Source organism: Cebidichthys violaceus, unplaced genomic scaffold (assembly GCF_023349555.1).
Source record: "Cebidichthys violaceus isolate CVI_PGR_0920_01 unplaced genomic scaffold, fCebVio1.0.p SCAF_1, whole genome shotgun sequence".
NCBI classification, from domain to species: Eukaryota; Metazoa; Chordata; class Actinopteri; order Perciformes; family Stichaeidae; genus Cebidichthys; species Cebidichthys violaceus.
The window spans coordinates 19,526,890-19,543,458 of NW_027176262.1; the positions used below are offsets into that span (position 1 = coordinate 19,526,890).

General features: G+C 44.3%; 1 protein-coding gene across 1 annotated transcript in view; it reads right to left on the reverse strand.

Moving 5' to 3' along the window:
• Nucleotides 1-3,240: 3,240 nt before the first annotated feature.
• nectin1b (nectin cell adhesion molecule 1b) overlaps nucleotides 3,241-16,569 on the reverse strand; it is an 81,489-nt gene continuing 68,160 nt past the window's right edge. Inside the window, exon 6 of the mRNA XM_068713950.1 lies at nucleotides 3,241-10,134. Within this exon, the coding sequence (XP_068570051.1) occupies nucleotides 9,629-10,134 (506 nt within the window). The 3' untranslated portion in view covers nucleotides 3,241-9,628. The remainder of the gene's footprint in view (nucleotides 10,135-16,569) is intronic.

Sequence of the window (16,569 nt, forward strand, 5' to 3'; positions counted from 1 at the left end):
GAAGTGATGATAAATCGCTGACGGATTCTGTTGTTTTTGAATATTCGGTTATGCTGTTTTGCCCCCATTGATCTCTGTGAAGTTTACTGGAAGTGATGTAGCCCCGGTGCGTTTTACGTTGAGTGCGCACCGGCCAGACTACTTTTAAAAAGAAAACAGTCTTTTAATTGCTCCATTGTTATTCAGAAACCGGTCATATGGTAACTTAGGAGGCAATTTGACCTTGTGTCCTCTGATTAATTTGGTATGCAGTTAACACACCAGTCATAATTTGTTTAATGAAAACTCAACTCCTGGAATTTGCTCCTGGTGTTCTTCACCACTGTTTTGGAAGAAGGAAATAATGGGGGTAACAGGAGAGATAAGCTTTAAAAGTGACATATTTTCTTTTTCAATAAGTGCTGTGCAGTGAATGTAATTTATGCCGATGAGAACAGATAAATATTCAAACAAACTTTGAACAAACTTTTATTTGAGATTGGAATTTGGTGAGGTGTTTTGCTACTTTATTTCTTTATAAGGAAACTAGTTTGGGTGTTTTTTTTGCTGTTACTTGCAAAATAGTCTTAAAAACCAACATGAAAAAGAGCCGTGATAAGATCGTGGATTGTGATCCTACTTTAAAAATATTGTGATATGATGTTTTTGCCACCCTTAAGCCCCAGCAGAGGCATCTCTAGATTAGGAGGAGGAGGAGGAGGGAGCGGGATGATATTGCTGAACAAGCCCTCTGGTAGGTCCATTCAGATTGTATGAATTCCCATATGCATCATGCTCTCCTGTGAAAATACGTGGTAAGCAGCTATAGAGAACTCATGAACATCAGTCGTATAGATCCTCCACAAGGCCAATACAGGGTCAGCTAAAAAAGAAAGAGAGGATTATGCTAGCAAGTAAAAGTGTGTGTATAATTTCATTCATTTTTTTTCTGAGCAGGCTCAGGTGTGCACAGCTGTATTCACAGTAAAGCACACACACAGGCATTGATAAAAGGCCTAAATGGATGGAGAACACCTAATCAGCTCTGAACACTCAGCCAGGTGTCAGCGTTAGTGTTTCAACAACACTTGTGATCTATTCATTTGCAATACTGCTTGTTTCATTGTGAACATTCAGTCAGCTGCAGCTTCACTGTGCAAAAAAAACAGCTCATTGTTGAGAGCAGTTTAAAGGGGATGCGAGAACAGACCTCAGCCTGAATTTCCTCAGTTCATTCCACTGGTTTGGTCATGGCAGTGATATTCTTTCCAAACGCGTTTCAGATGGCGCTCCAAGTAAAACATGTGTCAACTGTAGTCACACCACTCGTTCGCCTCAGATCAAATCTGAGAAGACGTGAAGAAAAAAAACTGCAGAAAGTTTCAGGACATCTCTGATCAGACGACCAATGAAAATACCACAAGTGAGGGGGGGAGAAAATATCTGCAGCTTAAGTAAGCAGGCTCTTTCCTGATCACTATCATGACGCTACACTTTTATGTGGAGGAACACCAAGACTGGACATATCAGTATGGAGTATCTGGCATTACGCTGTCCAAGCGAAAGGATGATGATGTGTCCAGACTAGACTAGACTAGTAAATAATACGTTTGTGGTGAATCCAGCGAAAAGTCCAAAATGAACTGACATTAGTGAGAAAGTTTATATGAATACAGCTGTGCCTCAATACAGAGCCACTAACATGACTGACTCTTAATCTTGTTACTTAACAAGATACCTTGGGGTACATTATCTTTGATCTCATTCCTGAAAAAAACCCTATATATTATCTTTTAACAGATCTACAGTACATTAACTTTGAGACCACTTGTTAAAAATGAAGCTCAGCGTAAGTCCAATTAGGAAGACTATCTTAATGCTTCATTTATTCACAATTCTCTCTCTCTCTCTCTCTCTCTCTCTCTCTCTCTCTCTCTCTCTCTCTCTCTCTCTCTCTCTCTCTCTCTCTCTCACACACACACATTCCTGGCTTCTTCTCAATCTGCTGATTATGGGCGTGTTATTTTTTTAGTTAAACCAACCAGATTTTGTCCCGTTCATTAGCAAATCATGTTGCTGCTGTCAAACTTTAAAACCGTTCTCCTCTCTGCAGCTGTCAGCATCATTTTATCCCTCCCACAGAGAGAGCAGGCCCTTCAACAACGCGATGAGGGCAGAAAGGGCTCTTGCGAGTAATACTGATTGCCAACAAAAACTCACATTTTATAATAATAATTATGACATTTGCTACCCTCGAAAAAGTCGTCAGAGTAGTCTGTAATAATCCAAATCAAAATTATATGCTTTTATAATAAACTTTAAAAAACAAATCAATTAAATGAATAATACATTTTCTTCAGTATTTTTTTGTCATATACGGACGATGATCACTAGGTAACACAGAATGTATGTTGATGTTGTCCAATGTCAAGCCTCTATTCGATCATGTGACGAAACCATATCATGTACAGTGGCTACTGTAGTTTAGCCGCGAAATCTGTTAAGACCAAGCGGCAACCTCTGGTGCTGAGAAAGCCAACGCAGAGGTGCAAAACAATGCAGTTCCTCAAAATGGCCACTTGATGGTTGATTATTTAAACTATAGGCTTTAAAGTTTTGCATAATTGAGGGGGCAAAGCCGCTCTGAGTGACAGGTGGGTACCGTACCAGGTCACTAGCTGTCTCCTGCTGGTGCTTCTCCCAGGCCCGCCTCAGATCCACAAACGATCCACCTCTCTGCCCATTTCTAGAGTTACGTTATGACGTCACTGCCGAGATGGCGGCTGGCGATAGTCTACGGTCAAGACTGGCAGTAAGAAAAGACAAGAGATAAGAACAGAGGGAGAAGGTAGCAAAGCCCCTAAATTAGATTACTACGGTAACTACCTACCACTGACCCAGGTTGAGCTGATCAGAAGTCCACCACCATCAACGTCGAGACTCCATAGGAGCGTTTCCTATTCTCCTTACCCCCCTCAAGATATATGACGTTACGACGGGGTCTAGTCACCAAAGACTGTTCACATTTCTCCTTTTGTGCACATGTCATTTAAAATATGTGTTGATTCAGAATGAAGTCTCTCCTCGTTGTTATCAGGAACCTTCTTAAAACATCTTCCTGATGGTGTGCTTGATGAACCTGAGCATCTTTCACACTCTGCGAGGCTGAACGCTGTGGGGGGTGAAGGCCTACGATCTAAATCCCTGCCATAAAGCCTTTGCGAATGTTTCACATACGAGTAAGGACATCATTTACAGTAACACGTTTTTATTATGGACAACCTCATGTGACCTCAAATTTGTACACATTGAAAACAGATAGAAAACAAGAGCAAAAAAAAACATATTTCTAAAAGCCATGAACAATCAGTTTATCCAAAAAAAAAAAGGTCATTAGAATTAACTATGCATAAACATACCATGATGACAAAAAAAGCACTTTTTAGTTTTCTGCAGGTTGCGACACAGGTTAGGTTGCGAAACAGCAACAATACGTACTGAGAGAACATTTCATTACTCACACAGGAGATTCCACCAAATATATATCTTAAAATGAAACACTTGAAGAAATCAGATATATTTCCCCTTTTATATCAGTACGTGGATCCGTATACACAGCTACACACTAGTGCAGCTAAAAGCCGCCTCACCGATCAATGAGTAAAACTCTCCTCCTGTATCCAGCCCAATGAATTGCTCATGCATAACCAGTGCGGCCATTAACCGTTTAATCGCTGTAGTTCAACGACTCGTGGTTTTGGCCGTCTGTGTGCTTTCCTGAAGCCATTTCGGATTGATACGTTATTCCAATTCTTAGCTCATCGACAGCCCGACAATTCACGGCAGCAAAGAGCTTTGTTCCAACTCAAGATACCATTTCTTTCTTCACCAAACGTATTGAACAGTGTGGCCTATAAAAGCAAAACAAACTAGTATTTGAATAGCAACGTGATTCATAAGGAAAGCATTCAGAAACTCATCAACTTATGGGGCTGCATTATAACTATTGGGGACTTATTCAACTTCAAATACAATGCTCGTCCGGACTTAATAGCAGTGGCACTATAAAATATGAGAATTATAAGCACAAAAACATATTGATCTACATGAAATCGTTAACAGGCACAGTCAGACCATTTATAATTTTTCTCCACAGTGATTTTAGTCTTGGATGCTGCAGAGCTTTAATTTGTATCCTCTGATTTGAGGCTGCGTTGAATGGATTGGCCTCACATATGAGGTGCTTTAACAACCTTGCTTTTAAATTTGCAGCCCATGAGGAACATATTAAGTGAAAAAAAAAAAAACTACAAAAAGCCATATTTCACCCTAAGAGTACTTTGATAGAGGAGATGTTGTAGAATTCCACTCGCGGCTCAGTTGGGATGGGAAAAACTGATGGCCATGCATGTTAAAAGCCTATGTGCCATCAAAGCCCCATGGGCAACAAAGGGCTCTTTTAGCAAATGGATGGCAACAGCTGCAAACTCTGGGCTGTTCTTAATGTGCACAGTGCAGATGTCTGCACTCGAGTCCCACAGTCTGAGACAGATCTGTCTGGCTCTACACTGGGCCGCTCTCATCATATCACTGTAGCTTCATTAAGCACTGAACTCAACACCAACATCTGCCTGATAGTTTTCGCTCTCCAATTAAAAGGGGAAAAAAAGCACACTCGAAATGTACAGTAATAACCGCTGCCGACATGTGTTATATACTGTGTGTGCATCGCTTTTTCTATCGTGTATTTGCCTCACAGGAAATGATGATGAATTTACGACAGCGTGGCACTTTTCTCACTGACGGAAGGTGTTTTGGCAACATGTTGTTAAGGTGGTTAAAACCTTCCACACCTGTAAAACAGACTGTGTCTAAGATAGAAGACATTTCCTCACCATGTCTGATTGTGTTGCTTACATTTTTATCATCAGATTGGTCTCATGCTCAGGCATGAAAACTAGAGCCAACAATGGAGGGGAATGTAAGAGGTATTCATCCTGCGTTAGCGCCGCAGCCGCCTATGTACCCTTTTGATTCTCAAAACTGGAACGGCTGAAATGCTGAGCTGAATACTGGATGCTCAGTGTGGCTGCCCATGTGGCTCTGTCTAATGGCTGGATGGGAGAAAAGCAACATCTGGATTTAGATAGTCTGCCTCACTCCAAACTCGTCCAATAGCGACGCTTGGTCAGTACCCTTATAAGACGGTCAGAGCAACTGACGTAGTATAAAGTTTTCCACACAGGCAGGGTGGGGGGGAGGTGGTGGATGGGTCAAACAAACAGAACTTTCGTCCAGGTGCGCGGTTCATGTTCCGTGCGAACTAAAAGACTCAGTATTGTGACACGTTTGGAACTCGCGAATCGTCGTCTCTAGTGTCGTTTGTCACGTGACTAACACAGGTCGCTAGTCACGTGACTCGTTTGGCACTTGCTGATCACGTGAGTCGTTAGTGTCATTAGTCACGTGACTTGTTTGACACTCGCTTGTCATGTGACGCGTGACAATGCGTCATGTGGCTAGGCACTCGCTAATCACCTGAGTCGCTAATGTCGTTTATTATGTGACTTGCAGAAGTCGCTTGTCACATAACTATTTTGGCAAACGCTAATCACTTTTGCTAGTATCTTTTGTCACGTTGGCTAGTCAGTCAAGTTAACTATAACCACGCTCTTTTGTTTTGTTGCCTAAACCCTTACTTCCTCTGAAGACGGAAGTTTATTTTGAAAAGACACTGCATGTAACAAGTAAAAACTGACAAGCCGTCCCTTAAAACATCCAAAACGGACTCTAGAGGGGTACCTAGAGCGTCACAGTTTGAAACTTAGGGCCACTCACCAAGCGTCAGTATTTGACGAGTTGGGAGCGAGAACATGTTGTTACAGGAAGCTATGAGGCTGAAAAATAAAACCGAGTAAGCACCTGCATGAGGCGACGGCTAAACATTACCGATCAAAGCTATTGGGGAACAGCTGCAACTAACAAGACAAGAACTGTGTTGCAGACGTGAACCAAATATTCAATCAGGTAACACCCATCTATCCAATCAGTGAACTGGGACAGCACATTGTTGACTATTGAACTCATTTAATGCGTAAAACAAATACAAGTTACTTCACTGGGTCATCACAATTGAACAGGAGATATTTTTTTTTTTCATATTTGTAACACCCTCAGAAATATACATTCACATGGCTGCATACAGATAATTTCTCTCTTTTAAATTTTCTTTCAATAACATTAAACCGACAAACTGTGTGCGTCACCCCTTTTGTATGACAGCAAAGCCGCTAGTGGCATATCAAAAACGTACCGGAGGAGCATTTCTAGATGGGACTTTGGAAATAAATCGGCTTCATCTATCCATCATCGAGTCTCTAGACTTGCAGTCAAAATAGGTGTATTTTACATGAACAGGGTCCCTACGCAGTTGTCCCTAAATAAATCCCAACTATTATCTCAACCGTATGTACAGTATTTACAGTGGAATGTTGAACATACTGAATACAAAAAGTAGATTAGGATGGAATGGAGTTACAGTCAGTATTACAAAATAGGAACTCATAACACCCCGACAACATGAAGACAATGTTCACATCTACCAGTATACAGAATGTCGACCCCGGTCTGAAAGGTTTCTCTTCCGCCAACATGTCTTAGAATCAAGTGTGGCAGTGGTTTCATAACGGATGCAGGAAAAGCGTACAATGAAACCTTAAACTTGTGCTTTAAAAAGGGGGTTGATCTTTCCTTTGGGCTACTTTTTTATTATATTCAAATCTCTTTTCACTCCATTACTGTTTCAATTGTTGTGCTTAGAAAGGTCAGCGATGTGCGACTAAGTGGCGAAAGTTTGATCTCTTTAGGACTTAAACTATCCAGTATTGACTGGCGGGAGGGGGAAGGAAGTGCTGTGTCACCATTAAGCCATCATTAAACTTTAAAATGTTAATGAATGCAGCTTTTAAGAGATCAATTGATTTAAAGATCAAGTACAGACACCTTGTTAGCATTGTGCTGGAGCCCCACTATACCAAACTACAACTCGCTGCAAGTAAAGAACCATCATTTGTCTGATTTTGCAGTCCATGTCATATGTCAATATTACTCGATGACGTCATTCTATGGCATGAATAACTTAAAGAGCAGCAACTGTTACGACTCCTGACTCCGATAGGCACTGAATGCAAGAAGAAAAGATAAAAACGCTTGTCTCTATTATGCTGCCACATGCAAACTATGTGGAATCGAAGAAGTTACAGCTAATCAGGTCACCTATAGGTAAATAATCAACTAAAAGGCAATCAAATTGTGATTTGCATGAAGCAACCCTGCAACTGTGGTTGAGTTTTCCCACTCTGATGCTTTCTGTTGCAAACTTCATGTATGTTGTCAAACTGTTGTGGATACACTGAACCAAAAAACCCCAAATAAGGCAGTAGAAAATGAATCTGAACTAAACTGAAATCAACAGACTTTTTTTAATCAGAAGTTGATATTTCCCATTCTTGCGATGTCAATTTGTGTTGAAAGTACAATTTAAATTGAGGCTTGTGATTAACATGCTCATCTAAAAAGATACAGTAGACAAGCATGGATTGTAAAACATTCACATCTCTAGCCGACGACAAAATCTGCTCTCAGAGAGATGTTATTTTTTCATTTTTACTTATATATATATATATATATATATATTTATATACTTTTTCGATGTCTTAACTGCAATATTGTTCCTGGGTACTGCATGCCCATAAAACCATTCCTCTGTCAATACTGACAACACTGACAAAGTGTCGTCTTTAGAGCTGCAAATGAGGACAAACACACTGGAATCGATACAGAAAGAATAGCGACGTACGCACCTCCACAGCAACACAAAAAAAAAAAAACATGCATAAAATAAGGCTCGATATAGTATTTATATCGTTTGAATCCACGAAATTAGCACTTTGCTTCTGTTTTATTTGATATTTGACATTTAACTTTTTTTGTTGCTTGAGGCAAATGCTTTTCGCTGATTATTGTGTAATGGACCTTTCTGCCTTCCGACAGCCCTAGATTCAGATGAAAACTGAAGTTCAATTTAAAAGAAAAAAACTAATAGATGGAAAAACTAATGAAAGCAGCAGGTGACTTATTATACTCCAGCATGGCCACCTTCTTAATTCCCTTTACATGTTAAAATGTTTTTTTTCATAGATGCATATAAAAGCATCTGTTTCCCTCCCGTCCGTGTCCTTTGTGTTTCCATGGACGACTCCTCATAGAAATGCTGTTGGTGTAAGCGTGGGGGGGGGGGGGGGGGGCTTGAACCAATTCTTCAGTACAGTCACACAATTATAAGGAGAGACATTATTGGGAAACTCCACAGACACTTTTCTCCGACATTTGATAAAAGCAGGGTCAGAACCAAACATAATTATGACAACATAATTATAAACTCAGCACACACACACACACACACAAAAAACAGACATTTCATTATAGTGGTAAGATGGAGAGTTTGTGTACAAAGGTCAACCTGTTCAAGTCAAATGATAATCATGACATTTCAGAGCATTATTGAAGGTTTTCTGTGGAGACGGAGACTCACCAAAACCCTCTTTCGGACGCGACTGTGATGCACTACTGAAAAAAAGTAGAAACTGTTGCAGCCCTTCTCTCCCCCCGTTACTCTGACTCACTGATGTGGAAACTAATTCAACGTGATTGAAATTTGGGGACAATATTGAAAACACTCAGTAGACCGACTTGCTCTCGGTAAACAAACAAAACAAGCCTACAAAGGTGTGTGTGTGTGTGTGGGGGGGGGTTCAAAAAGGACTATGCGTGTCTTTGGAAAACAGCAATAACACATCTGCTTTTGATGCTGTGAATATACAAAAATGAGTCATTTCATGGACGCTAACCCCAGTGCGAAACGGGAGAAATGGTACTGTTGCTGTGTGGCGTTTTTTCGTTTTTTTTTTCTTTCTCTGAAACATCTGACCACAAAATTACAAACACTTACACTCCACCTGTAATCATGTCAAACATTTAACTCTCAATTCTCTGGTCACTTAAAAATCATACAAAAAGACATTATAAAAAAAATAACAAAAACGGCAATGATCATTAAAAAAAAAAAACAACAGATCGCACATCCAGTGTAGGACTTTCACAAGTGTGCTCGGCAAAAACCTCAACCTGCAGTCTCTTTTTACACATTTAATACATTTATAACATGAGGAAATACACAAAAAAGAATATTACACCAGTACTGATGGACCTCAGTCACTTCCCTGGACCCGCGTGTTCGTTACGACGAGTCCACTTACATACCTTAGTTCGTACTCTTTGCCCATTCACCTGATGGAACTGATACCAATGCTGTCATGTTGAGAAGTTGACGTCGCTAGCACTTTAAATAGACGCTTGATTTTTCTAATTGAGATTAGTTGGATGATGGGGTGGGGGGGGAGGGGTGGAGGAGTCAGGAAGGGAAGGGGGGTACTAGGTAGACCAAAAGAGGAACGGGACTGTGAAGGGTGCAGTTTGACGAATGGGAGGGCGGGGAGTCATGACGGGGGTGAACGGTGCAGTGGAATGCAGATATGGGGAGGGAGGGGGGGGGGGGGGTCGAAGGGTTTGGTTTGGTTGCTGCATGCCACTACACGTACCACTCTTTCTTAGAAATGACAGAGCCGTCGGTTTGAGAGATCATATCGTCGGCTATCTCAGGTTCAGGGTCATACTGGAAAGCCAGAGTCCGCTCGTCATAATCTCGGCTCTCGCCCTCGTCCACAGTGAAATAGGGCCTCTTCAGGTCCTCTTGCTCGCCGTCAAAATCGCGCTCGCTCGCCTCGAACCCCCCGGGGCCGCCGATCTGGGCGGGCTTCTTCTCGTCGTCCGAGTCGTCCGGGTACTGGAGGTTCTTGGGGATGGGAGGGTGAGCGGGCAGGCCGCCGGCCTTGCTGTACCCGTTACCGAACACGTGTTTCTTGGTGCTGTAGTCCCCCTTGAAGGTGCGCTGGCGGCGGCGGAGGAATACGAAGAGCAGTATGGCCGCCACGCCCAACAGGGCCACTCCCCCCACAGCGCCCCCGATGGCGGCACCTGTATTGTGCTGCTCCTGATGAATCTCTTGGCCATCAGAGCGCGAGTTGTTAGGGAATTCTGGGTAGGAAAAGACAGATGGAAGGGAGTGTGTCAGTGCTCTGGTGGGAGGAGGTGCATTTGTGCAGGTGCAGATTTTTTTTTTTTTTTTTTTTTTTTTTTTTTAGGAGAGATGAAGTAAGGGAGACAAGGACGGAAAAGCAAAGGGAAAAGGAAGGACCCTCGGCCCCCACCCCCAACCCCAGAGGAGCCCTCACCGAGCGTGGCAAGGCTCGGCTCATTAACAGTCGCATGCAGTTTCAGACATGGAACAACACAACACCATCTGAGAGTAAAACGGCTGGAGAGATTGAAAGTGAAGGATGTTTGTCAGTGTGCATTAGCCATCATTTCTTCTTTGTTTGGAAGGTGGAAGAAAATGAGACAGTTTAATCAACAGAGCTGTGAAAGAATTCATTCATGATCATGGCCTTTCAGTTAACTCTTTCAACTCCTTGGGGGTTGTTCACACAAGATCAAAGTAAGCACATTGGATGACACACCGTAGTACAGTCCAGCATTAAAATAGTGCAACATGACATGTAGCCGACTTCATCATCGGCGTGGCGGTAATGAAATGAAAGAGCACTGCCAGAGATGATTAAACAGCAGCCGAGCATTAACATCACCATGCATCAAGGGAGCTGATAAGCACGAAGCTCCTTCATTCAGGCAGCAGAGCACACAGCAGAGAAGAAAAAATAAAATAAAAAGGCGTACCGCTCAGTAAAGAGAAAAGATGAGCCAAAGGTGTCTAGAGTGACAATGACGTCTCCAACGGCCCGCTAGAGACAAACAATAACTAAGAGGACAGACGCTGGGTTTTTAGTCTTGTTTTAAATTCAAAACTGCCACGATGTGGAGCTCAGCTGAAACATCCCATCCATTCCACCATTTTTTTTAGAGAGCACGCAGCCTCCTCACAGGGAGGCGACGACGCTTGTGACGAGCACAGTTGTTGCTTAAATTCAGAGCGTTGGATAACCGTGTCTCTTACACACGCCTCGCTTAGAAAAAAACAAACAAAAAAAAAAAATGCAAAAACGTGCAAAGCTCCTTGAAGCGCAGAGACGGAAAGAGAGACGTCTACTGTGAAACGTGATCAAAGGCTCGAAGCGCGCAGGTATAGCGCTTGTCTAAACCTGCAGAGCAGAGGCACGTTAACTTCAATGGCGCAAAGCTGAATCCCCAACAGAGAGGCGGTTGTGGTGGTGGTGGGGAGGGGGGGGGGGGGGGGGGGGGGGGGTACAACAAGGAGTTAAACCATCTATCTCTTAAACAAATGGTGTGGGAGAGAGGACTGAAAGTAAGAGAGCGAAGCGGTGAGGAAGAAAAGAAGGGAGCTTTCACGTTCACGCCGGACAAACCGCAGACTCAACGAGGCGAGGTGTCCGCACGAGGCGCAGGAAAAGATTTACTGCTTTTGATACTATTTCTGCCTGCTGCTGTACTGAGTTATGACCGTTTGATTATGACACGTCACAATCTAGCGAGCGTAGATCTTAACGCTGCCCATCAGCTGTCTTCTCAGAGGGAATATCAGTCAGGATCTGAGCGAATCGGTTAGATTTATTGAACACCTTAAATGTAACACATTTAACACCGTTTATGGGTTACTATTGTATTCCACGTACACGATTAGGGTTAATTTGGATTGGGAGATTGTCTGAGAGTGGAGACTAATCAGAGTCAAGCCAAAATGAAGGTTTATCTTAAGCAATCTGAAACGTTCCGAGGAGATATTAAATTCTCTTTGCAAAAACATCCCACATGAGCAGAAAATTATTTTTTTTAATTATTGCCCTACACAGTTGAATCAAAAACATTACACTCAATTAGAACAGGTTTTTTTCCCTATTTCAGTGGAAACGATAAATCTCTGCATAACCTGCAGAAAAAGGAAGGTATTGGGCTCGGCAGAGGAGCCGCCGAAGCCTTCCCCTCTCCTTTAATTACAATGGCACTCTATCAGTCCAAAGCAGCGACCTCCCAAACACAGTCCGCTCTCCTCAGCTGCTCTTCCTCCTCGCCCGCTCTCCCAGGACCCAGGCAGCAAAGCTCTCCAATTTCTAAAGCGGTGCCGGGCACAGTCTCAAATATCAGCTCAGGTTTTAATCTGAACACCTAATGGGATTATTCAGACACAGGCCTTCATTACACACATGAATGAGAGAGCACAGCCAGGTCACCCCCGGCCTCGAGAAAACGCATCCTCCCAACGAAGAGGATTGAGGGAAGTGGAGAGAGAAAAAGGGAAAAACGTCCTGCTGTAATCCTCTCCTCTACCATTAACTTCCTTCCTCTGCTAGGATGCGTCTTCCCTCACATCGGTCCCCTTACTCAATCTTAATTAGGCGGCCCTTTGCCTTGCATTTTCTGAGGTTGCCAAGACTCGATATTTACCACTTAGAGAGAAGGCCAGAGCATTAAAACTACAGAACGAGTGGCGGTAAAAGAACATGCGGCGAGCTTTCAAAGGCGCTCTCCATCAACCTCCGTTTTTCTGTAAGGGATCAGGTGACACCACCTCTTGACACCCATATTTAAAGAATGTGAGCGTTAACGATTGAAGACCGTGTTATGGTTCATAAAAACTGCAAACATGAAAGCAGTTGTAAAGATTCAGGTATTTTTGTGGCTCTTTGGCCGGCACCTCCACCTCAGAGGGAGCTGACATACGGCGAAAAGGACGAATTTTATGAAGGTGTTTTTAAGACGTTTAACTGGAGGGATGGAAGGGAGGAGCATCGATGTGTTCAGGGCGGCTCTACCTCCGCGCTACTTTAAAAGCAGAATAAGAAGCGCAAAGACGCCATAAGACGCCCATCGGATCACTCCAGAGGAACACGCTGCTTTTATTTTGAAACCCAAAGAGGCGTGCATTTGCGAAGAGGAGTGTTCCGCTCTCGCGCCGTTACCCGCCACAGTTCTACTCCCGCGCTCACCCCCCCGCAAGGTCACATCAACGCACCACCCTCCCATTCAGCTCACTGGCCTTCATGCACATGCACACACACACAAACACACACACACACACACACACACACACACACACACACACACACACACACACACACACACACACAGAGATAACAAGAACGGGGAGCGATCTCTCCAGCGCGGCGGCTTTTGTCTCCTCCTTGTACTCTGTGAATGCGAGTATGTGAAATTAGAGTGGCCATGGTGCAAACTAATCACATTAACAGAAACACTAATAATAAGACACATTTTTTGAAATGGTCGGGTTGTGCAGGGGCGTTTGACAGCACGGGGGAGGGAGGAGGCGTTCCACCAGCGCGCGCCGTCGCTACCGGCAACACCTGCCAACAGATAGATAAAAAAGACCTCAAAGCAGCACAACAGCCCTGATACTGTTCCGGGCAAACAAAAGGCAGCGTCTATTAACGCCACGCTGGAAATATGCAGATAGCTGAATAACCTTGAGTTGCAACAACTAAAATGAACTATTGAGATTAATAGGTGCCAAGATGTGCTGTGAAAGGCTATAATTCAAAGCAAAGGCGTGATAGATTTACACAGGCAGCGGATACCGTGAAATACCGCAGCTATTTGAACGCTGCAAACTCAACGCCGTTTTGTTTCGCATTAATCACACTGTTTTGAAATGTTCACATTTTGACTCGATCGAGTGGATGATTTACTACCTCCCGAACGTTCTACAACTCAATGAGTGTTCTCGTTTGCGTTTAACAGGAGTGGGTCTTTAAGAAAAACAAACGGTAAACAAATGTGGCACACAAGAGTACAAAAAAAAAAAAAAAAAGCCTGACACCTTTTTGTGGGAACGACACATCAGGCGAGTGCCAGATTTGTGGCTTCAGAAAAACAACACACACGTTCTGAGCATTTCTTTTTTTTTTTTGTATTTCAGTGTAAGCGACAGTAAAAAACAACCAGCAGCAGCAAACGTTCAAAGACTGAAGGAGAGGAACGTCTGAAGCAGAGAGGGGCTTTAAATAAAACAAAAACACAAATAAGGTAGAGAAACTGTATCACAAGTCTGTCCTGCAGGTACCGTCTCTGGGTGTGCTCCAGTCATGTCTGCACACGACAAAGAGAAGGAGAGAGGCAGGTACAAACATTCCTGAGCCTTAGCGCAATCACTCGGACAAAGTGTTATGACAGCGGCTGGGAAAATGAGAAGGGATTTCAAAGAGCGGTACGGGGAGTGGTGTTTTAATGTGACTAAATGAGGAACAAGCTGCAGACAACAGAGGATGAAAAGAAAACAGAGGGCTACTCAGAGTTTGAGGAGTGGCAACAAGGAAGGGGAGAGAAAATGAAAAGAAAATGAAAGAAGATGGAGCGAGGGCCCTTGAGAGGCTTTGGGGGAGTGACAACGGCAAACAGAGAATGGCATAATGAATGGGTGAGGGTGGGAGGGGGGGGGGGGGGGGGGAAATCGGGAAAGACGCATTAGTTCAGTGATTCCAACGATCCTCATTACTCCCCCTGTCTGAATGTGCCAGTGGTCGTGAAGTCATGGAAATGTAATGCTGCCACAACGAATGAAAGCTCATCACTGACGGGAATTTAATATGCTGCCGGGGAGCCGAGGCGAAGCCTTTCTTCACCACTCGCCTCCCGAATATCTACCGCTTTCTTCTCCGTTTCGTCAACGGATTCCCTTGCCGCTATCACTGACTGTACAGAGGCTCGAGCTTTCCTCACGTGTAGGTAAATGCCACACACACACACACACACACACACACACATACACAATCAGGCCGCATTTACAACCTTGGTAATTCAAATTCAATTTCCCTGGTATAATAAACAAATAAAAACGGGTGAGACCACAAGACTTCATCCGTCTCAAGACTCGCAGGATTGACCCAGTCCGATCAACATCGACCCGTCCGATCAACATCGACGGGCCGAGTGTGTCCGTCTCTCCGGAGCAGAAGCAGCATGTCGTCCCCGACTCTTTTCTCCAGCTGGTGACCGAGGATTCCCCCGACCTTTACAGTCTCTGAGTTCCGTTTGGGGCGGTTCATAGTTGAAATAAACAATAAAAGTCTCCACAACAAGAAGCGCGACTAAGATGACAAATTGGACCACATCAATGTTGTTCAGCGCTGGAAACTAGTTGTGTTCCAAAAGACTTGGGGAAAGCGTGTTGTGTGCCCTTGTTGATGTAATATGCTCATTTTGTGCTACGCGGGTTGTGATAATCACTCTTAATACGCCTTTAATGAGCAATGAATATTTACACCGGCATCTAAACACCAATGCTCTTTTAAGAATCATGTTTGCACATGAGGTACCATTATTAATGCATCCCTACATTTCCCTGGTAGCCCGCATGGGGCCGCAGCGCTAAGTGGAAGCGCTGTAAGGAAGACGTATTGGGTCAGCGGACACGCAGCAAACTAATCGCCACGTTTGGAAGGCGTTAAGCAAGGGAAGGAGTGGTGGCGGCAATGTTTGTTGACCGCGCCATCCCACCTTCAGCTTCTCCCCTGTCCTTTCCTCATTTCCTCCTTGTTGTTATTTTGGAGCTGTGTGTGTGTGTGTGTGTGTGTGTGTGTGTAATGAGTGAATCACCACACAGCACTCTGGAGCCAGTGGTCAGACCCTGGGACAGCGTCTGACCTACTTCATCAGGCTCTCAGGGAGGCGTGACAGATCCAACACCACACTGGGTGGAGAGCGAAGAGGAGGAGGAAGGAGGAGGAAGGAGGACGGGGGAGCGGAGATGGGCCGAAGGGGGCTCAGCCAAACCCCACCCCACCCACCCCTGCTCCATCTGTCCGCCACATCCCTCTCCTCTGCATATCCTCCGGAGATCCGAAACAGCAAGCCGTGCAGAAACAAACGTTGAGATAAATCACCGCGATCTCGGCTGCACCGCTCTCACATGCCCTCCCCTGGTGACATTTCCATTTCGCTCCCGCAGCCGGAATATGTCTCCTCCAAATAAAAAAAATTTAAAAAGTCCCCTTTACACAGTGAGCATCCTCCTCCTCCTCCCCGCATTTTATGCGAAATGCAGCCACAATGTCTCTCCCCCCTCAGTGCTCTCCTGGGCACAGCACAGCGCAGCAGAGGCTTTATGGGGCGGCCTACGGTGCGCAAGCAAAGGAGCGGCTCATGCTAATGTCTCATTTGGATAATGAGGTGTATTCTTGGCAGGATCAGAGCATGGAGCGGACCCTCCTGTAGTGAGGACGGGAGATGGGGTGTGGGGTGTGGGGGGGGGGGGGGGCTAGAGAGTCCCTCCATCAGCCCGCAGACCCGAATCCTTCCGGGGTTTGTAGACGCCTGATTGAGAAGCTCAAGGGCGACGAGAAGCAACCGGGGGGGAGGGGGCACGACACCGAATGAGCTCCCCAACCCGCCCTGCGAGCACGCTTCTACTTTGAGTGAGCGCTGCAAATGATAAACACAATATACACATGATATATATATATATATATATATATATATATATAT